Source organism: Euprymna scolopes, chromosome 18 (genome assembly GCF_053919585.1).
Source record: "Euprymna scolopes isolate OS-2025 chromosome 18, ASM5391958v1, whole genome shotgun sequence".
Classification (NCBI taxonomy): Eukaryota; Metazoa; Mollusca; class Cephalopoda; order Sepiida; family Sepiolidae; genus Euprymna; species Euprymna scolopes.
In genome coordinates, this window is record NC_136499.1 from 26162192 (window position 1) to 26185995 (window position 23804).

At 34.5% G+C, this 23804-nt stretch overlaps 2 protein-coding genes across 4 annotated transcripts in view; one reads left to right on the forward strand and one right to left on the reverse strand.

Annotated features, from left to right (window-relative positions):
- Window positions 1-17370, reverse strand: part of LOC145297542 (DNA polymerase subunit gamma-1-like) — a 231559-nt gene extending 214189 nt beyond the window's left edge. The window contains exons 1-2 of one of the 2 annotated variants that reach the window (XM_080143500.1): window positions 17249-17370; window positions 11209-11370 (exon numbers count right to left, since the gene is read on the reverse strand). The gene's annotated coding sequence lies outside the window, so the exon portion shown is untranslated. The remainder of the gene's footprint in view (window positions 1-11208; window positions 11371-17248) is intronic. The other variant, XM_080143503.1, reaches the window with a different exon arrangement.
- The window catches only part of LOC145297543 (ubiquilin-1-like), a 93969-nt gene continuing 87471 nt past the window's right edge, over window positions 17307-23804 (forward strand). The window contains exon 1 of one of the 2 annotated variants that reach the window (XM_080143506.1): window positions 17307-17688. In XM_080143506.1, coding sequence (XP_079999632.1) covers window positions 17584-17688 — 105 coding nt within the window. In that variant the 5' untranslated portion in view covers window positions 17307-17583. The remainder of the gene's footprint in view (window positions 17689-23804) is intronic. The other variant, XM_080143505.1, reaches the window with a different exon arrangement.

A 23804-nucleotide genomic window follows, 5' to 3' on the forward strand; every position in this document is an offset into this window, starting at 1 on the left:
GGTGTTGGTATGTTTCTATAATTTCCAGGATGTACGGGTGGTTTACTTTCCCTCCTTTCAATGCAATTAAGCTGGACATGGAGTCACTGAAGATAAGGAATTTGTTTTCACTAGACTCTTGGACCAGTTCAAGAGCCATCTTAATAGCCTGTAACTCTGCGGTGTATATAGAGGCACCATCTGGTAATCGGATTTGCTTGTGTGCATTATGCATTTTTGCTGCTGCTCCTACTTTTCCAGTTATTTTTGAGCCATCTGTATAGATGGTTTTGTATGTGGAGTATTCATCCCTGAGTTCTAGGAATTTGTTTTGATAGGTTTGATTGCTAGTCTGTTTTTTTGCCATTTTGATAGTCATGTCAATGTATGGTTCTGTGATTGTCCATGGTGGAGTATTATGAATTGTGTAAGTTTGTATGTTTTTTGGTTCTTTGTATCCTTCTATAATAGCCTTTTTAAGGCGATATCTCAAAGGTTGAGCAGCTGTAGTTCTGCTGGTATAGAAATTTTCATACATTGACGTATATACTTTTTCCCTAGATGTAAGAGAGCCTTGTACTCCAGTAGTTTCTTCCCTAGAACCACTAGACTTTGGAATTCCCTTCCAGGTTCCTGCTTCCCCAACTGTACTGACATGCAGAAGTTTAAGTGTAACATTAACCGGCATCTTGCTGCTCAACTCCCAACATATTACTCCTGTAGCTTATGTCCTTGATTGTAGCCCCCTACATCAAAGTGGCAATGTGCTTTGTTTGGCGTGAAAATGTAAAAAAAAAAAAAAAAAAAAAAAAAGAACAGGTAAAGTTCCGATAAGTTTGTTAATATTGTGGTAGATATTTTGTTCGATTTTTCAGGACAGGCATTAATGTTTATGACGAAATGAAGTCATCTTACCTCATGTATGCATGCATGCATGCAGACGGAAACTTGTTCTTCATGTGCATCTTTTGGAGCAATGTGATATCACATCTGTTTGTGCCATGTCGAGGCGAGAAAGAGAAAGGAAAGAAATGAAAGTGGATAGAGAGAGAGGTAAAAGGTCAATGGAAATGACATAGATGTCATGTCACTATGTCAAATACCAGATTGACATTGTTTTCTCACACGGCTTATTTTATGTCCATGTATTTGCACTACATGCAAAACACCTATGTAGCAACTATAATAATTCACTATAAGGGGCACATCATGCCACCTTACATCTTTAAAGTAAGCACCAAATTGTACTTGGATGTGCCGAAGATTGTGGTGATCCCCTGGTGCAATCAGGTGGCTGCTGGCAGACCCTGGGTGTGGTAGCAGGACTCTGACCTGGCCCATAAGTCCAAAGAGGCTTGACTTCAGAAGGAGTTCTATGACTTTGGACCCTTCTCTCACTGCCCCTCTCCTCCCCTAACCTGAACCCACTGCATTTGGTCATACGTCGAGAACATCACCAACATAACCTCCCACAACACCAAAGTCAGCCTGATTGCCGCCATTCACTGAGCTCCCAACAATGCTTGTGTTGTGGAAAACGCATGCTCCCAGTTCTAGACCTATATCGAGGTGGTGATTGAGGCTGAAGGTGGCTACATTGAATAGATATCAGCTCTACTACATAATCAAGTTACCTAAATTGATTTTTCCAATAAAAAAATTAAAATAAAGCTGTATTGTTGTTTTCTTAAAAAGGTGACATTTTTATCATTCCACCCTGTATGTACAAATCACAATTTAAACATTTCAAAAGATTGATAAGGAAATAGGCATAAGTGAACTCTAGAATATTTGCTAGAATTTACCAATGAAATAATTAAATTGAACTCCAGTGCTAGATCTGCAAATGGGATTCCTAAGCTGTGGGTCTATAGCCTTTAGTCTTATGTTGTTAAAGTAGTTGCAGGAGCAGTGTAAGATTTGTTTTGTTTTACATTTACGGTGTACCAACCCACTTTGGGTCATTTAACGTCGACTCGAGTTTAATAAATGGTGAACAGAAAGAGCAATTGCGACAAGTTTATATACTTAACAAATTAATACATTTAACAGATTTAAAAGTTCTTATATTAGCAGTGTAAGAGGAGAGTAAGAGGATGCCATAAACAAATAATGTAAATAAAGCAATGAAGATATATTGTTCATTTCTATGTAATGTATACACTAATGTACATTGTACCATTATGCGACATCCAATGTTTATTCAATTGTTAATGTACTCACCATTCATTTACATGACCTCTTTCCATCATTTGAATTAATTAACATTTACTTAAGAGTTAATTTCCATTTTTAGTCATCACTGGAAAATATTACTGGAAAAATGATTGGATCATTCTACTGCTCCAGAAGATATCTCACTCCTGACACAATCCTCTACCTGTATAAGAGACAAATACATCTTAAGGATGAAGCATTGTTGCCACATCAACTGCTCAGAGCACCCTTTCCTACCTCGACAGCGTCCAAACTGGCTTTGAAATCTAGTGGGCAACATACTTTTCTCCTTATTGCTTCTTTGTCACAGAAGAGCCGTTGAAAATTTATCTCTGCTCTATTGTTATTTTCATGGCAGGTGCTCGACTGAGCTTCAATCTATGGTCCCTCTTGTAAAAAAATTCACAACAAACACTTGTCTGGTTACAATCACTACCAACTATTTTCTCTTACTCTATCTGTGCCTAAAACTAAACCAAAATTTTATGAGCAAAGTTTCTTTCCTAGAACTGCATGCCTGTAGAACACAATACTGCAGGGCTGCTTTCCAGCTGACTACAACATGGTCTATTTCAAGTTCAATGTAAACAAGTTCTTGTTGAGCTATCCTCTTAAATAATCAAATCCTTCCAAATTTCCAACATTACTGATCATCACAGTGTTATCTCACTAACCACATGACACTCATTAGGACTAACTTTCAAATGTCCTTTCTGCTTTGATAAGCAATGTCTCGCCCCCCCCCCCCCCGGTTAAAAAAACAAACAAATCAAAACCTAATATTGTATTCAGGGTTTGATATAAATAATTACTAAGGATGGTCTGGAAGCTTATTAATTATTAACTAAAGAGATGATGAAATAAATGTAACATAGTTAGATCATGGGTTTTATCTTGTTAAACTTCATATGACTTTGTTGGGTGATTCTTCATGGAGAAGGGTTCTGTGGTCAGATCATCTTCAAGAACCAAATTAATTAATACAAAGACGTTTGTACCCCCAAAATACATGGCGTTTATTTGATTATCTCAAGCACATTATTCCAAGAGAGAGAGAGAGAGAGAGAGAGAGAGAGAGAGATAACCCACTCTACCAATTTTTAAAATCTACATTTTAGTACATGCGTTCGTTTTGCTTCCAAAGAAATTTACTCTAGAGCTTCCATCATGTTAATTGGTATTTCTGTTTTTGTCTCAGCTATTCTCATTCATCGAATTTAAACTCTTGAAACTTACATCCTATCTTCGTCCTCTGCAAGGCATCTTTAAAATATAACACTAAAAATTTTTATGAACATGGTATTAAAAAGCTTATCAACAGATGGAAGGAGGTCATAAAAAGGGAGACTAGTATAACTATCAACTACATGTGATATTGCGTTGTTTTTTGTTTTGTTTTTTGTAATTAAATTTGTTTTTATTGATCCTTAAAAAGCATTCAGCATTTTTGTCTCAAGGTCTCTCCATTTTCTTATCAAAAACATGCCACTATGTTCACTAAAAATAACAACAAACAAATGGAAAAACATATCATGTTTAATACGTTGTTAAGTGTTGTAAATTTCTTTGATACCAAATAGTAGAATTGGGTCAAATGTAAAAAAAAAAACATCTAAACAATATGACATAAATGCGGGAGTGCCTAAAGGGTCTATCCTTGGACCTCTATTGTTCCTAATATTCATTAATGACCTCCCTGACAAAATTGCCTCTGAGATGGGTATATATGCTGATGACACCACACTCTATAACAGGCATTACAGGAAAACAAATGAACAAACATCTAAAGAAATGGCAAAAACACTAGAGGATGACCTCCAATCTGTAGTGGAATGGGGACAAAAATGGATGATCACATTAAATGCTGCCAAGACTAAACTGGTTTCCTTCAATAATTACAAGAAACCTTCTCTGCCACCAATAGCAATGGCCAAAGACTCTTTATCTGAGAGTACATCTTTCAAACTGCTTGGTCTAACGTTCACAGGAAACATGAGTTGGAACAATTACATTGAAAGCATTGCCAGGGCCGCTGCGAAGAAGGTAGGCTCTCTCTACCGTGCTAGAAAACTACTAACATCCAAAAGTATCGTGTACCTCTATAAGGCCACCATTCACCCATGTATGGAGTATTGCTGTCACATTTGGGCTGGTGCATCTGCTACTAGTCTCTCACTCTTAGACAAGGTACAAGAGAGAGTCGCCAATCTGATAGGCCCTGAACTGGCATCTAAGCTTCAGCCTCTGTCCCATCGACGAAATGTAGCATACCTCTGCCTGTTCTACAAGTACTTTAATGGTGAATGCTCTGGCGAACTGCAGACACTTGTGCCCCCACGACGTAGACACCCTCGACAAACCTGACAGGCAGCTAAATCCCACCCCTACACAGTAGAGATCCCTAGATGTAAAAGATCTTTCTACTCTAGTAGTTTTTCCCCCAGAACCGCTAGACTCTGGAATTCCATTCCAGGTCCCTGCTTCCCCAACTGTACTGACATGCAGAAGTTCAAGTGTAATGTGAACCAACATCTTGCTGCCCAAATCCCAACATAGTACCCCAGTAGTTGTTGCCCCTGATAGTAGCCCCCTACACCAAAGTGGCAATGTGCCTTGTTTGGGGTGAAAATGTAATAAAAAAAATTTTTTAAATAAAAAGATTTGTGAAATTGTCAGGAATGAAGTACTAAAAGATTATGAACATGTTTGCAAAAAATCTCAAATGTAACAATCTTACAAAGTATAACATTCTCCAAAACTTTCTCAAAGTCCCCAGAAGTGAGAAAAACCCTCAAATAATCAGTAATCAACACATATGCAAATTATTCCCTTCTGAGAGAAGACAGAAGAAAGACAGAGAAGTACACTTGAAATGATAACGGAGTGTTAGCAACACAAACATATGAAATAAAGGATGTTTAAAAATGCTATTATGAGAGATTGTTGAATAGTCAGTTTTCATGGGGCCGAGATAAGAATTGAAAAAGAAATGCTACCAGAAGCTGTGAGCAAGATGAAGAAAGATAGGGCTGCAGGATCCTCAAATATTGTTGCAGAAGTATTGAAGGCTGTGGGTGAAGTCTTTGAGATTATGACAGATTTGATGAATCAGATCATAAAAGATGTTGTCTCGAAAAACTTGGCAGTTAAAAAAATTGTGAATTGTTTAAAGTGCAATGGGAAAGCTCTAGATAAAAGCAATTACAGAGGTTAAAGTTGATGAATTAGGTCCTGAAAGTGATTGAGAAAATAATTCAGCAAATAAAAAGTCAGATAAATATAGACAAAATGCAGTTTTTTTTTGTTTTTTTTTTACATGGAGGTCACCACTTATCAAGGCCGGAAAGCCACTTGAGGATAAGGATTATTGCATGTACAGTAATCAATGGGATAATATCATAGTAATCGTTAGTATTGGAGATTTGATAAAGTGTCTTACTTAAGGGGGCGATTTATCAGGAATTTGTTTATGTTGGATTTGAAGACATCTAAGTTGTAGTCAGGTGGGAAACAGGCAAACGGAAGAGAGTTCCACAGGCGTGCACTTCTAAGAAGCTTTGTTCATGGAATCTACGTTTTGATTTAGACACAAATAAAGAGTGGGGAAAATTACTGACAGTGGTTTCAGTTAGAAGGGTGCTTTCCATGAAAGATTGGCGAGGGGAGACCAGAGATTAGAGCTCGGATGAGCACTTTCCATGGAAATAACAATAAAACAACGACAGGCTCGCAACGTCTTTTCAGTTGGAGAGAGGTTGCAGGGAAGAGAAAAGGGCATCCCTCACTAAGCCACAAAGTCTATTTTGTACTCTGTCAAGGCAGGATAGGCTGTTTTTAGCAGCTCCAGCCCAGATGTGGCAGCGGTACTCTATCCTTGGATGTATTTCGCTTTTATACAGATAGAGAATTGCATCAGCAGTGAGATATCTTCTAGAGTGGTAGAAGGATCCCACCATTTTCCCAGCGACCTGAGCAACAGACTTTATGTACGTGTTCCATTTCAGATCAGGGGTAAAGGTCAAACCCAGAAGCTTGTCAAAACATGGAGCCTCCCCAAGACGAGAGCCATCTATTTCAATTGATGCCAGATGGGGATCAGAGCGTTGATGATGTAAGGATAGGAGTTTGGTTTTAGATGCATTAAAAGTAACCAGCCACCTCTTTCCCCACTGTACCATGCACTCAAGATCAGAGGAGAGAGAATCAGAAAGAACTTTGTCATTTACGGCCTTTGATGTGTTGCCATAGATGGTCGTGTCATCAGCATAGATGTCAATGAATGATTTATGCCTTGGTAAAATACCACTGGTTGTATATTTATCTGGAGACAAATATAGGAGAAGTACCTTGGTAAGAAGAATCTGTATTTTGCTTTTGTGGATTTAGAAAAAAGCTTCTGACAAACTGCCAGACATCGTCTGGCAGAGTTTTTCATAAACTGGAAGTTTTTAGTTGATGAATATTGTTCAAATAATGCATAAAAGTGTTCAAAGTTGTTAGAATTAACAACACATTCAATGACAGACTTAATGCTAAAGTAGGAGTACATCAAGATTTTATACTGTGTTCTTTGGTTTTCACTTGCGTCTTAGAAACATTGTTTATGGAGTTTCGTATGGGTTACCTGAAAGTGATGCTGTATGCTGGTGATTTAATATGGGTGCATGAAACAATAGAAGATCTACTTGTTAAGTTAAAGACTTGGAGGAATACTATGGAAAATAAAAGTCTGAGAGTGAACGTTATCAAGACCAAAGTGATGATCAGTGGTTGTAGTGTTGGAAAGCTCCTCTGTAAACATTGGGTACACAAGAAGTACAGTGGAATTATTAGTAAATTAAGAGATGATAACCACAATGTTTTTTTTTTTAATTCCATTTTCACTCCAAACAAGGCACAGTGCCACTTTAATGTAGGGGGCTACTATCGGAGACATAAGTTGCAGGGATACTATGTAGGGAGTTGAGCAGCAAGATGTCTGTACACATTACACTCAAAACTGCATATCAGTACAGTTTGGAAAGCAGGAAACCGGAAGGGAGTTCCAAAGTCTAGCAGTTCTAGAGAAGAAACTATTAGAGTAGAAGGCTTTCGTAGATCTAGGGATCTCTGTGTAGTGGTGGGATTTTGCTGCTTGTTGGGTTTGTCAGGGGTATTTACATTGAGGGGTACAAAGTCTTGTAGTTCGTCAGAGCATTCACCATTAAAATACTTATAGAACAGGCAGACGGATGCAACATTTCGTCGATGGGACAGGTTGAAGCCTAGACGACAGTTCAGGACCTATCAGGTTGGCGACTCTTTTGAATCCTGTCCAGGAGCGAGAGACTAGTAGCAGATGCACCATCCCAAATGTGACAATAGTACTCCATACATGAGTGAATGACAACGGAGATGTATAAGAACTTAGAAATAAGGAAAGTATATTAACATTTCAAAGTTATTCAGAAGTCTTTTAACCTTGGCACAGGAATGAGCAGGTGCTAGTGTGATTCATATTGAGAGACAGAAGGTTGCCATCATCATCATCATTAAGAGTTAGTAGTGGATAGAGTAAATTCAGGGAACTTCTGCCATTATTATCCACAAGAATGTTATAATGTTGACATTGGGAAGAGTCTATAAGGTATGTGTATGTATGGAAGTGAAACATGGCCAGTGAAGCTTACATGCACGTGTTGAAAAATGATATGAAAATGATGTAAGGCATGTATAACCATAACCTTAAAGATGGCCTTAGAACTTATGACCTTATGGAAGGTTAAATCTCTAGGGAGATAGGTGCAGAATAGGAAACTTCTATGGTATGGTCATATTCAAAAAGGATGAGGTTCTTGGTTTAATAGATGTAAAACAATTAAGGTAACTGGTTCAGTTCTGTTGTGACGTGATTAGGACTATGGCTCACATATATTTAAAGAGAACAAAACTGTAGTTTTCAGTTGAAGTTGCAAGTTGGAAATGTGAACTCAGAGCGAATCATTACTTGTTATTACTCAGTTATTGTTACCTTACATGAATGTCTATTATTGTATCTATTGGAATAAATTTATTCTATATTATTATATTTGTGTATTGTTTTTTTCACTGGATGATACATCAAGTTCACAGAGGAAAACAAAGGAAAACACAGGAAAAAGTGGAGAGAAAGAAAGATAAAAACTATATAAGTTCATCATCAGGTGATGTTCCCTCTTTGATATTTGATATATTAAATATGATGTTTTGTGTCAAAGTTTAATTCACATGTGTGTTTGTTTACAGTTATTGTTTAATTTATCATATATGTCTTATCTATGAAATAGCTTTGTTTAATTTATTCAAAATTTGCTTTGTTTTAAGTTTCGGTTTTTCTTTGGTGAACACTCATGACACACAGATTGTTACATATTTTATAAAGACTTAAAAAAGTGTTCGCTTATAAAATAAATAATAATAATAATATAAAAAATAAAAACACAATTGTAGTGCTGGCATCAACTGGCACCACACCAAATAGTTGGAGATGGCCAAGGAGGATGGAAAGGCCAAGAAGAGAAATCACTAACGAAATGACTGACTTGTCTATGAAGAAATGCAAAGTAATTTTTGTGATTTTAAGTTTGTAAACAAATTATTTTGATAACCAGGAATTAAAAAAAATTTTCGTTTTAGTACTTGACATTAATTGATTAATACTACACGTGTTGTTAATGTGGAAGCTTTCCTTTAATGTTTAAAAATAATATCTATTTTTTTTATATGCATTTTTCAGCAATTCAAAGAAATAACTCGAGACATGATTACTTTCCTTTAATGTATATGAATATTCAGGAAGTAAAGGAAAAATTTCCACTTTAAAAGTTTTCTTAGTCAGAATAAGTATTTTTAAAATGAAACTAATGCAAAGGTAATGCAAAATAAAATATATCTGTGCCGATAACATAGTGGAAGAAAGAAATGAAATAGGTTAATTTTTTGTCAGATCGATTGCTGTTTAGGTCTGAGTTTGAAAATTTGGCAAGATAATTTTATCTGTTAGAAAAAGAAAAAGATACAATTTTTCAAATTTAAACAGAACCTCCATGAACAAAACTTCCCTGCAGACTACAACATGTTCGTCTTCAATAAATACAGTCCTGGTCAAAATCATAAGACCACTTCAGAAAGTATGCGTTTACACATATTATCGAATTTTTAATCAAACAAATGGTTGAAACCATTGCAAAAAGGGAAAATATGATGGAAAAAAATGAAATCTGCTTCATTCGAAACCTTAACCCTGATCTAATAATTATTTAAAAAAAAAACAAAACATTTTCACATGGTCAAAATGATAAGACTACTGATAATTTATCTAACAAAAGGCAATTATAAATTACTAAAAAGGGTCTCAGTATTTAGTATAGCCTCCATTATTACAAATTACTTCAAAAATTCTCTTCAGCATGCTTGCGACTAAGTTTTTTATCAGTTGCGAAGGAATTTTATCCCATGTACTGAAAACTGAATCAGAAAGTTCCTTTATTGAATCATACTGGGTTCCATCCTTGAACACTTTTGCCATCCATCCCCAAAGATTTTCAATGGGATTGAGGTCCGGAGAACATGCTGGATGATCTAACAATTCTATATTATTTGAAGAAAAGTATTCTTGTGCTTGTCGAGAAGAGTGTATCGCAACATTGTCTTGTTGGAAAATCTAATTTCTTCCACACAGACGTGGACCTTCAGTCCTGATAGAAGCATTTTAAAGCATTGAAATGTACTTCAATGATGTTTGCCGGCCTTTCATTACTTGCAACCGTAGGGTCCCAGCTGACAAGAAAGCACTCCAGATCATTAAAGACCCTCCTCCACTATGCCGAGTTGAAAAAGTCTCTTTGGGCAAATTTTTATCATGCCAAGTGTTGAAATCCATCTGGACCATCTAGATTTAAACTTTTTTTCATCGGAGAAAATTACATTTTCCCACTTCTCTTCATCGCAAGTCTGGTATTTGGTGGCATATTTAAGTCAGTTAGTTTTGTGCTGTTCAAGAAGACGTGGTTTCTGCAGTCGCTTTAAATGATTGAAACCGTTCATTTTCAGATGCCTTCTGATGATTTTAGGACTACATTCTGCTGCTGTTTGGCTTTTCAATCAGCTTGAGCTCATACTGGAGTTTTATTTTAAACTTCTGATACAGCGATTCAGTGATGGGGTTATTTTTTTTGGTCGACCTGGACTCTTTTTGTGCCCATATTGATCTGGATTTCTTAAAAAATTTGTGATGACCGTTTTGCTACGATTCACTTCATTTGCAATGGATCTATGGGAGAGTCCACCCCTATTAAGCTCAAAGATCCTTCCTCTCTCAAACTCTGATAATGGTTTCCCTTAAGCCATTTATAATTTAGTAAGATGTTTTTATCCACTAACAAGTTGCTTTTAGTAACACAGAAAGCTTTTCGTATTCATTTTTTCAAAACTAGCTAATATTATTAAAGTGGTCTTATCATTTTGACCAAGTGAAAATATTTGTTTTTTAAAAAATAATTATTAGATCAGGGTTAAGGTTTCGAATGAAGCAGATTTCATTTTTTTTCCATCATGTTTTCCCTTTTGGCAATGGTTTCAACCATTTGTTTGATTAAAAATTTGATAATATGCATAAACGCTTACTTTCTTAAGTGGTCTTATGATTTTGACCAGGACTGTACTTGTCAAACTATCCTCTTGAGTAATAAATTTTGTTCATTCTGTCTATTTTCTATCTTAGTATTGTTCATCATCTAGCTGACAATCTTATTCACCCTTATCCTTGAATGGCATTTAAGCTTGGTAAGTGGTAACTCATCAATATATATATATATATATATATATATAAACAAGAGTGTCCAAAAAGTCACTGAAAGGTTTGAACTTCAATAGATTCTTTATTTTTTATATCTTTCTAATACAATCTGACTAAGACATTGGGAAATTTAAAAAAAAAACTGCAAAATTCAAACAATCTTTATTTATAAAAAAAAAATGTCTTTTAAATGTTACCCATTTTCAGCTTCGTATATTTGTGCTCTTTCCAAAACATTATACATGACAGATTGCAAAATCTCTGGATTGCGATTTAACTCCCTTATTTTATTTCTGATGTTTTCCTTCAATTCTTGCAGGATTTGGGGTTTTTTAACAGACTTTTTCTTGAAGATATTCCTACAAAAAAAAAACAAAAAAACGTGTTAGTAAAGTCTGGGGAACATGGTGACCATTTGATATTGTCATAGCGAGAGATAATATGCAAAGCTGAAAATTGGCAACATTTAAAAGACATTATTTTTCATAAATAAAAAAAAATTCCGAATGTCTCAGTCAGATTGTGTTAAAATTACAGAAAGATATCAAATATAAAGAATCTATTCTTCAGTGAATTTTTGCACACCCTATATAACAAAGGGATATTAGAGTGGATCTGCTACATTGTAATTGAAGTGTCAAACCATAGAAAATAATTCTTTGATTTTAACAAAATTGTCAAGAAATTATTTTTTTAATTGTGATAATGGCTTGAAAGGTCACTAGGTCAATTCTCTCAACTGATACGTATATTTACCTGCCAATAAATAAGTCAAAGACAGAGAAACAATCTACATGAATGCTGGTACCATGAATCCTTTGGTGACCATCCCGCAAGTGCAGACCAAACACAATGACTCATGGAAACGAATAAACCAACAGACAGTGATTACGACCCCCAGTCGGTACATGTTCACATAGTTATCCCTTACATATGGGACTATAGCAATGGCCTCAAATTCCTAGTTGACACTGGTGCAGCCATCAGTGTGATACCACTCACCAACAGATCTGCCTTGACGCCCTCCCTATTTCAATGGGCAGTAAACAGTTCCATCATAGAAACCTATGGAAACAAGGAACTAATTTAGAACATAAATCTCAGGTAAGACTTTAAGCGGTCATTCACTGTAGCAGATGTCAGAACACCCTTGCTTGGTGCCAACTTCTTGGCACATTATAACCTGGCTGTCGATACAAAGACAAGGCCCCTGTCCTACAACACAACATCTATCAAAGTCACAGAGATCCCATTGAACCTAAACACAACTAGAATTAGCATGGCAACACAGCACAACTCACGCTACACAGAAATCCTGTGCTGGTACAGTCTTTTAATCAATGCAGAAGTGCGAATTTAACACAGAACACAGACTTTCTGGGAACCACACAGATGCTCATGGAATCAACACTGCCTGATAGATAAAAGCCATACAGGATTTCCTGATCCGCACATCTATAAAGCAACTGTGTGCTTCTTGAGAATGGTAAATTTTTATTGCAGATTCATCCCCGGATGCTTAAACCTCCTCAATCCCTTGGCAAATCTTCTCCAAAATAAAAACAAAGACTTTACCCTGGAGGGTGACCAGGGGAAGGCACTACAAGCAGCAGCAAAAATCTCCTTAGCTAACTTTACCAAGTTAGCGCATCTCAACAAAGACATCCAGACTCAGATATACCTAACAACAGATGCCTTGGACACTGGAGTTGGAGCTGTGGTAGAACAGAAGTTTGATGACCAATGCAAATCTATTGCATTCTTCTTTGCTAAACTATCACCAGCTCAATCTACGAACTTTTGACTGTATAAACATTAAACATGTCAGACATGTACTGGAAGGCTGGAATTTCATAAACCTCTGACAACTTCCTTGTTAAACAACTCTGACAAATATAAAGCTTATGAGATCAGACACCTAGCAGTTCATGTTCAATCTACAATATATCAAAGGAAGAGACAACATCATCACTGATGCCATATACAGGTTTGATATAAGTCTTAGCCAACGCATCCCTGCAAAGTAAAAAATTTCCAGACCCTTTCAGCAACAAAACATTGTACTGATACAAGACTGGACCACCCCAGACATTACATACCTCCGGCACTCAGAAGGCAAATCTTCAACCCCCTGCATAGATTGTCACATCCTAACAAAGACTTAACAGTCAACCTCAATGTTGATCTTTTTGTTTAGCCCAGTATGAACACAGATATGTGATTGGGTATCAACATGCCTTGAGTGCCAGAAATGCAAGGTACACCATCACATAAAGTCCCCACCAGACACATTCAGCAACTCTGAAGCCTGTTTCAGTCACATCCACAACAACATAGTCAGACCTCTCCTAATGTGTTAGGATTACCAGTACCTCCTCACAGTAGTTGAACATTTCTCCAGTGGCAAACACCATCCTTCAGGAGTGGATCACAATTTTTGGCATACTCAACATCATCAACACAAACCGCAGTGCACAGTTCCAGTTCTCACTCTTTCAGGAATTTACCCAACTGCTTGGTGCCAAACACATTGAGGCTACTGCTTACTATCCCTGCACCAATTGCATTGTGGAAAGATTCCACCAGATGCTAAAGTCTTCTCTAACCACAAAACATCACACCAGCAACTGGGTAGACAAACTACCCCTAATCTTCTTATCAATCCGTAACTCACTGAACGAAAACCTAGAATTTACTCCAACTGAAATAGTCATTGGTACAGTACTCTTCTTTACCTAGCCAATATTTCAATAACAACTCAAACTTATTACTACAAATCTCTTCACCCAAGAACTATGCCATAAAATGGTCACACCACCCAATTCAATTTTCACCCCAAACAAGGCACAGTGCTACTTTGAAGTAGGGGCTACTAAGTAGGGGGCTAATATCGGGGACATAAGTTGCAGAGATATTGTGAAGGGAGATGAGTAGCAAGATGTCTGTTCACATTACACTTGAACTTCTGCATGTCAGTACAGTTGGGAAAGCAGAATCCCGGAAGGAAGTTCCAAAGTCTAGCAGTTCTGAAGAAGAAACTATTGGAATAAAAGGCCTTCTTACACCCAGGGATCTCTACTGTAAACGGGTGGGATTTAGCTGCTTGTTGGGTTTGTCGGGGGTATTCACGTCAAGGGGGTACAAGTGCTTGTAGTTCTTCAGCATTAAAGTACTTGTAGAACAGGCAGAGGGATGCAATATTTCATTTATACAACAGAGGCTGAAGCTTAGATGACAGTTCAGGGCCTATCAGGTTGGTGACTCTCTTGAACCCTGTCAAGAAGTGAGAGACAAGTAGCAGATACACCAACCCAAATGTGACAACAGTACTCCATACATGGGTGAATGGTGGCCTTATAGAGGTACAGGATACTTTCAGGTGTAAGTAGCTTTCTAGCACAGTAGAGAGAACCCACCTTCTTCACAGCAGCCTTAGCAATCCTCTCAATGTATCTATTCCAGTTCATGTTCCCTGTAAACATTAGGCCGAGGAGTTTAAAAGAAGTACTTTCGGATAATATGTTCTCGGCCATTGCTATTGGTGGTAGTGAAGGTTCCTTGTAATTATTGAAGGAAACAAGCTTAGTCTTGACAGCATTGATGTGACCATTCATTTTTGTCCCCATTCTACTACAGATTGGAGGTCATCCTCTAGTGTTTCTGCCATTTCCTTAGATATGTGTTCATTTGTTTTCCCCTCGTGACTGTTATAGAGAGTGGTGTCATCAGCAAATATACCCATCTCAGAAACAATTTCATCAGGGAGGTCATTTATGAATATCAAGAATAATAAAGGTCTGAGGATAGATCCCTGAGGTACTTTCGCATTTATATCACATTGTTTAGATGTACGACCGTCGAGGACAACCTGGATTTTCCTCTTACTTAAGAAGGATTTAATTATATTATGTATTCTTCCAGTGATACCATATGATCTAATTTTCCTTAGAAGACCATCATGACATACCCTGTCAAAAGCCTTAGATAAATCCAGGGCTAACTACCAAACTATTAACGTGATTAAAACTTTTTTTTTTTTTTAAGGATGAGTCACAAGCTACCAAAATGCAATACACACTTCACCCTCTATGCCCTTTGAGACTTCCTTTACAGCAAGTAATTCCTGCAGCTTCAACCAACTCCAGCTTACTCCTACAGCTTCCAGCCAAGTTTCAGCGGATCTTGACATCCATCTACCAGCACCAGTGCTCACTAATGTCCAACTACCTGTTCTAGTACCCATTGACGTCCAGCTTACCCGTTCCGATGCCTGTCTATATCCAGTATCTTATCAACATCTGACTACCTTTTCCAGCTATAGACTCCATCCACCCAACCCATACAACTTCAAGGCATATCATCCAACCTCAGGGACACAAATTTCAACCCCATGAGATGCCCTTTCTTATTCCGATTTAGGATCCCTATTGCCATGTGATTTACCGTTTTCCCTTGGTAAATAAAACACAATATCGTCTTTAACGGATCATTTGTGTTTGTCATCTCTTTGCTATTACCGTTACATCTTTTCCTTGTGTCTAATTTCTTAGTTGTATTGTCGATTGGAACTTCACTTTTCGACCCCCTGCAACAAATACATGCTAAGAATTTTAAAACTAGGAATGACTTTTTATTCCAGTTTAAAATACTTCAATACGTCACGAATAATTAAATTTTGTTTTTTTTTGCTTTTGTTTTGTTTTAACAAAAGAGTAAAATGGCTAACATAAAGAAAACAAAATGCATTCTGGTGGATTTCATTACACACCTACAGACAGGAAGTGATAAAACGACTGTTATAGAATCATCAACTGGCAAGGTCATGGTTTCAAGAAAATACGTCATTTAAATTTACTAATTTATCTAAAATTGAAATTTATGGTAATTTGAAATTACAATGTAGTATTCTTGAAAGCATGACATTATTTACTTATGTTTGAATTGCTTACGCTATAATTAACATAATTAGAAACCAGGAAAATTAATAGAATGATAAAATGTGGAAGTATTAGTCAATCGAGTTAATTTGGTTTAATAATCACTTGTATAGCGGGTGAAAAGAAGGGAACGCCGGTGTATTTTGTCAGGTGATTCCGGCACTGCACGTGGTCAACCGCGATTTGCCACTTTACCATTCCTTCATTAAAACAAAATAAAACTATTTTTTAGACTTCCTTCTATATTTTTAATGAAAATTTTTTTTAAAAAATACAATGTTTATATTAAGGTGCGCATATAGATCAAACCCCATGGCAGCACATATTGGTTCCCTAAAATTCTGTAACAAGTTACAACAGACGAAAGGCGATCATACAAAATTTAAAACCGATTCCTGAAAAGGAATACGGAAACTTGGTATATTTAAATTGGATTTTATTTATGTTTACCGACAGATTTATATTGTTGCAATTGTTTTTTTATTGCTGCTTTAATTACATTTTTTTTTTAATTTATTAACTTTTTAAATAAAATTAGAAAATAATTATACATAAAAATTTTATTAGAACGATTTAGAAAAAAGTTGATTCAAAATATAAAATAAAATGCAACAGTGTAAATATATCAACAAAAAGAAATGCAATGTAAATAAAGTTAAATAGGAATAAAGGCCCTTGAACTCGACTTCCGTTTACCTTCGTAAGTTTTAAAACAATTCCTTTTATATTTAAGGTTTCAGATTTAAGTAATTTATATAAAAATGGTGGATTTATAAACTTCATAAGATTTTCTTATATATATATATATATATATATATATATATATATAATTATTATTATTATTATTATTATTATTATTATTATTATTTACAAAACAACTAGTTTAAAACTTACGAAGTAAGCGGAAGTCGAGGTCAATGATCTTTGTGCTCATTTACGTAAATGAATTCGTATTTTTCGTTTTCCATTTCAGGAATCAGAGTTTAATTTTGCACGATCCTCTTTCGGCTGTTGCCGCATTTCACCACCGTGTTTTCTCAAATTATGGTGATGATATATAAAAATAACTTTCTAAAATCAACTTATTTAGCAAAGTTAATTTTCACGTTATTCCTTTCGTATAATCCCATCTGTTACGCCATAAAAATCGTCTGCCTTTTCTTTTTAATCTTTTTTCTTTTATTTATTTTTTTTTAATTTTAATTAGTACAAAGATTTAAAAAAATTAAATAATATTTTTTTTCTTTTAGATATCTATTTTTTAAATTCATTTGAAATAAATAAATAAATAAAAACTCACCCAAAACACGTATACTCTGTAATGGTAATCTATATGAAGGTGGGAGGAGTAAAAAGACACGAAGGAGGAGAGAGAGGAAAAAAAGCACATGTCATGATCTCGTTCGTATTCTTCTAGAATACATTGAAACGTAGTTTCAGTCAGTTTGTCTTATTTCGTATTGTTGTTGTTGTTCTAAAATCCGATGTTTTTTTATTATTAAATATAGAGTAAGCCTTCTAATCGATATTTAATTCCCCTGGACATAAAAGAAATAAATAATAACTCCATATAATTAAAAGGGAATTTATATTCCCGTGAGTCTATCTGATAGCCAGTACAGGTGTGCATCCATCATGGCGGAAAGCGGTGAAGAGGTTGAGAGGAAAATTACAGTTACAGTCAAAACTCCAAAAGAAAAACAAGAGATCGAAGTAGAAAGTGATGCTACTGTCAAAGAGGTAATTTCCGAACTTTTTAATCGTATGTTGATCTGTTTGCCGCAAAATCCTTTTTTAAAATGAACGAATGTCTTCACTGAAAGTCAACTACAATTTCTCGTGCCTTCGCTGTCTCTCTCTCTCTCTCTCACTTGGTTAAATGTCGACATTTCGTTCTATTTTTCTCGTTTTCTTTTTAATTACTTATGGCGTGTAATAGCTCTAATGAACGTATACACAATTAATTTATGTATTCTTGGTTTAAAGTAATGTTCGATATATCTCTAGTTTTTGTTTAATGTTTGGACTCTGTACTTGCCGACTGGAGACGCTTAGTTGTAAGAAAGCTGCTAAGTCATTTCGAATTGACTACGAAAAAAAAAAAATGCCAGCTAGATTTGTTTTTTTGTTTTGTGAATTACCCGATGGTTCGAATTAAGTTTAAACATTGCTTTTGAATCCCCATTTGCCTATGTTCCTATATATAATATATGGGACGTTATTATTAACCATAGGCCAACCAAATTGATTGTAAGAGAAAAAAAATGGTGACAATATTAATTTTTAAGTTTACGAAATATGTTTTTTATAGAGCTCTACATAGAATTAGTTTCTTTTTTTTTTTTTTTTAATGTTTAAATTTGATCATGAATTGTTGAACAGGTGGCGATCAGTTATTTATTTTTCCTATTTTGTAAAGCTTGAAATTGTGATGAAATAATGTGTTGCTCCTATTTTACTTTCTCACAAGACAAACCTTGATCATTCCATTCCCTGGTTGATTTAGCCATTTATTTTATATATATATATATATATATATATATATATATATATATATATATATATATATATATATCTTAATTTTGATACCGTATAATATTTAAAATTAAATCGAATTATGTAAGTTGAGAAATCTGTTCAAAACAGATTTTGGTGCTAATGCACTTACTGATCTGCGCTCTTCTTAAAATCGTATTTCCAAGTTTTATGTTTTTCGTACTCATGCAGAGAGTGATCAGCGCTGAAATATTATTTAAAAAGCCATTCTTAACAGGGGGAGAGGAGAGTGTTTTGTGCCTATTTTGTACTTTAACCTTACTATTAAATTAAAAAAAATAAAAGAAAACTTAAACGTGGAAATACGATTTAAAAAATAGCGCGGATCATTCTCTGCATTAGCACCATGTTTTTTTATTCAATTGTAAGGTTAAAGTACAGAATAGGTACAAAACACCCTCCCATGTTAAGAATGACTTTTTAAATAATAACGTTATTATTTCAGCACGGATCAATAAGTGCATGAGTACCCAGATTATTTATTAGGCCTCTGAGACTGATTTTGTTAATCAATTTCGTGTCAACCTAAAAATCTTAGAAAGTTAGGGATATACAGATCAAAGTCTCATACGTATTTTCTCGAACAGATCTAAAAAATCTCCATGTAAATTCATTTTTCTTTATTTAAAATCTAGTTTATTATTAAAATAATGTATAATAAAGCAACTTGTTCTAAAAAATATATTGCGCTATTTAAAAATGGATAAGTTTTTATTTTTTGCCAATAATGTTGGAAGAGAATGTTCCACATTTAGAAATCTCATTAATTTTTACCATCTCAATTAAGGTAATTAAACCTAAGGATTTTAATAATTTTAAATATAACTTATCATTGAAATCCTTAAATCATTTTTGTAACTGTTAACCACAATTAGTACACTATTTAGGGGGAAAAAAAATCATTCGTTTTGTTTCTGTAACATGTTTTTGATATTTTCATAAAATGGACACGAACTTTATAGCCGGTTCCCAATTCCCAAACCGACTTTTTCTTTTTAAAATTAAAACGTTTTTGTATTTAATTTTAAACCTCGATTATTTAACTAATTTCGACATCGAAAATAACCTTTACTCACATTTTTTTTGTGTAAAATAAATAGATAAATAATATACGAAATGTGCCCCCCTCCCTCTTTCCTTGGAAAAAAAATACTACGATTTTCTTTCCAAGTCTTTCGTCCTCAAACTCACTGCTACTAAATGGAAGACAACGAGATTTCAACTCTCTTATCTCGGTGAATTTTTATTTTTTTCTGTGTCCGATTCAAGGGTAATATTTTAAGTAACGTTTGACTTTAATCCCCAGAAATGTGTGTAAATTATATAGGTTAACTTAGTCTATTTTATGTATATTTAAAATAACGCAAAAAAAAAAAAAAAAAATCACATCCAAGTTTCGTTAAATGTGGCATTCCATCTTTAACAAGTCAATTTTTCACATACTGGTGTCAAAATTTGGATTTTGGTTTAAAATTTTTTATTTAAATTAACCCCGGAGTTATTTTATTTTTAAGAATTTACGCAGAACATGGATCGTGCTGAAATAATAACGTTAGAAACATAACATGGAAAGGAGGGTGTTTGGTGTACTTTTACCTAACAATTTAATAAACCAGATACTGTAGAAAACATAAAAAAATCCTATCTAAAAATAAGATTTTCATCTTTTTTAGATAGGATTTTCAAGTTCGATTTCTAAAGCAAGTTGTTAGGTGAAAGTACTTAGTAGCACGGTCGATATTCTGCATACTTATCAAATTTTGTTTCCTTTTAATTTTTTAACAAAAAATTAAAATGTCTGCAAAATGCATTTTAGTGAATTTAACCTTTTAAATTATTTCCTAAATAATCGACTACAATGAAAAAAAAAAACAAAACTAAGTGAAGAGAACTTGCTATAAGTCAACGCGTGCACACTGCACAATATAATTTACCTCAATTTTAACAAAATATCAGTTCCAGGTTTCATTTTATCCTTCTGTTTTAAACGTAATGTCCATAATTTTTAATGTGATTTCTTCTAATTTCCCCTACCCCCTCCTCCCCAGAAATTCTTACCATAAACCTGTATAATTAGCAAATGTTAACTTTTACCTTCCCTACAAATGTAATTTGAAATGTCGGTTCTTGACCAGAGCTCCTAAAAAAAATTGATGTATTCATGACAAAACGAAAATATCATACCGAGAATCACGTAAATTTATCAAGTAGTTTGATTTTTAAAAATGAAAATACATTATAAGTATCAGGAGCGACTTTCATCCGCCATTTTGAAAACGATTTCAAGAAGCAAAAGGGAAATAACTCAATTATTCAAGATTGCTAGATTTGTTGTAATGCCCACGGAATATTCATTTAATCGCTTCAAATTTCTTTTTATAAGAATAAAACTTCAACAATATTTCGGGTTCAAAAAACAAATATATAACAAATGTTATCAAAGGCAAGATAAGTTACTTTTCTACCAAACTGGATGTATTTTTTTTTGTTGTTTTTATTCGATGTAACATGTTTATTCAGCTCGAAAAACATGCAGTGTTTACCGATGTATTGGAAAATTCAAAATGGCGCCCGACTCTCTCTTTAACACGGTAAGTTTGGGAAAAGGTGCTATAAATAATAAACTAGACAAAATACTATTAAAAACCACCCAATATATGTCAACCTATGTCACGGTAACATATATTGAGCGAATTTCTTACAGTATTTTGTCTAGTTTATTATTTATAACACCTTTTCCCAAACTTACCGTGTTAAAGAGAGAGTCGGGCGCCATTTTGAATTTTCCAATACATTACATCGGTAAACACTGCATGTTTTTCGAGTTGAATAAAAACACGAAAATTATATCCAGTTTGGTAGAAAAGTAACTTATCTTGCCTTTGATAACATTTATTTATTTATTTTTTATTTTTTTTTTTTTGACAACTTTTTTGAATCTGTGTACAAACCCAATATTTCATTTCATCACGGTTACAGCGTAGAGATTTTTATTTTTTTAACATTGGAATTCTTAACAAGAACCGAAAATTTCTTATTACACTGATTTAGTTAACTAGTTTGAAATTTAAATATTTATAATGTGTAATAATACAAATCATTTTTTTTTTTTTTTTTTTTTTTTGTATTGTTTTAAGTCGTAGTCACACTTACATGAAACTGCAAGTTTGTATTACTATACATAGATTGGCCTTTTGGTCAAGACTGAGACAATTTTTTATTTTTGTACCTTTTCTCCACGTTAAAAAACGACCCTAGTGTCTAACTCTGTCCCGTGGGGAGGCATTGTAAATAGGTACTATATAAAAAGTTGTCAAAAAAAAAAATATATAACAAATGTTATCAAAGGCAATATAAGTTAATTTTCTACCTAACTGGATATTTTTTTATTTAATGTAACATGTTTATTCAGCTTGAAAGACTTAATGTTTACCGATGTATTGGAAAATTTAAAATGGCGCCGGTCGCCAGACTCTTTGAACACGATAAAGATGAGAAAATGAGTTAAAAATAAAAAAACAATGCAAATACAGTTAGAAACTCGCTCAATATATGTTACCGTGACATAGGCTGACATATATTCAGTGGGGTTTTAAACAAGTGGGCATGCCCTAACGCCACGGAAAGAAGGCAAAGAAAGGAGGGGGGGGACAAAAGGATAGCACGTGTGTGAGGAAAGGAAGCGACCGGTAATGTTTTGATTAGTGTGCGGTAATAAAATGTGCCGGGATCAGTGAAATGCAATGCATTGTCAGAAATTACTTTTTGTATAAACCTTCAAAAAAAAAAAAAAAAAAAAAATGCGAAGTATTTAAAAAAAATATTTTATGCCCTTCCTCGTTTGTTTGTTCCTACGACGGTACCAGACAATGTGTTGGTTCGAGTAGTTGAAATGTAACAGCCACTGCAGTTGTAACCTAAGCAATTTTGTGGTAAAATGCTCAACATCTAGTAGTTCTTGTTATTGACATTTTGTTTGATGTTGGGTATATATAGAAAGGAAAGTTCTTTGCTGTTGTGGTAGAAAGATGAGTTTTTCTTGTGAGTCTATACTCCTATAATTTTTTTTTTTTTTTTTTGTATTCATATTAAAAACCCTCTTTTCTATTTAAGAAAATACAACTTTGTTATATCTAGCTAATTTGCATATTCTTTTAAACATTCATTTTGATTAATTCCGTATTAGTTTTCTCGGTTTTCTTATGGGATGATCATCTTTAGTTAACTATTACGTGTAATTATATTCATACAAATATTCTACATGATTTATATTTGCGTAATTGCATAAAAAAGTTACAGTAAACACAAACCTCTTATATATTGATGTATGCGTATATATATTTGTTTAAAAAATTTTGTCTAGCAAACTCTTCTGTCAGTTTTTGGTGTACAAACATGAAACCTAATATATGGGGTAATCGAACCCATGTGAAACTTAATTTTGGGTTTTAGCCGGGGGGGGGTGCAAGCAAAAGTGAAAATTTTAAAAATGGAATTTGACAGGTGAATGTTGAACATCGGCATTACGAATATGCATGCGTAGCGTAGCTATTGGTTCATGTTTTAATTTTCAGCCTTACAACAAACCTATCTTCATAGCTCAGGCATTATTAACGTCAAAGGAAAAAGTAAATCTTAAGTTAAACGTTTTGGTTTCGATTCTCGGTGGCACACAAGTCTTTTAACTTTTTAAATCATTACTATATATTGGGTTTAATATAATATATTAATTTAATACAAAATCTGCATTGATCAAATATATTTAAGCATATTTTATAATCAGGCAATGCCAGGCAGCCTGCTAGTGTCTTATAAGGAAAAACTAGAAATTGGAGCTCACTTGAGCACTGTCCATGGAAATGGCAATAGAGTAGAGAAAGACTAGCAAGTGCTTTCTGTGAGAAAGATAGGGAAGAGAAGAAATCCTTCCCCACTAGATTGCAAAGTCGATTTTGTACTTTCGTCAAGGCAAGTGTTTTGAATGCCACCTCCCCAGGTGTGTTAGCAATACTTCATCTTTAGGATGTATTTGACACTTGATTGCCGCAAGAGCCAGGTACTTTCTGGAGTGGTAGAATTATTCGATTATTTTTCTAATAACTTTAGCAAGAGATTGGATATAAGTCTTCCATTTTAAATCTGGAGTGAGTCTGCCGTAGCCGGGAGTTTTCCCTCGGCACCAAAACTAAGAGTATAGACCATTGTTGAGATGGTTTGTTCTCTGTTGACTAATATATGGCTTTAATCCAGTGCAATTCTAGGATGTCCTCCTTCTCAAGCTTTGCTTTCTCTGTTAGAAA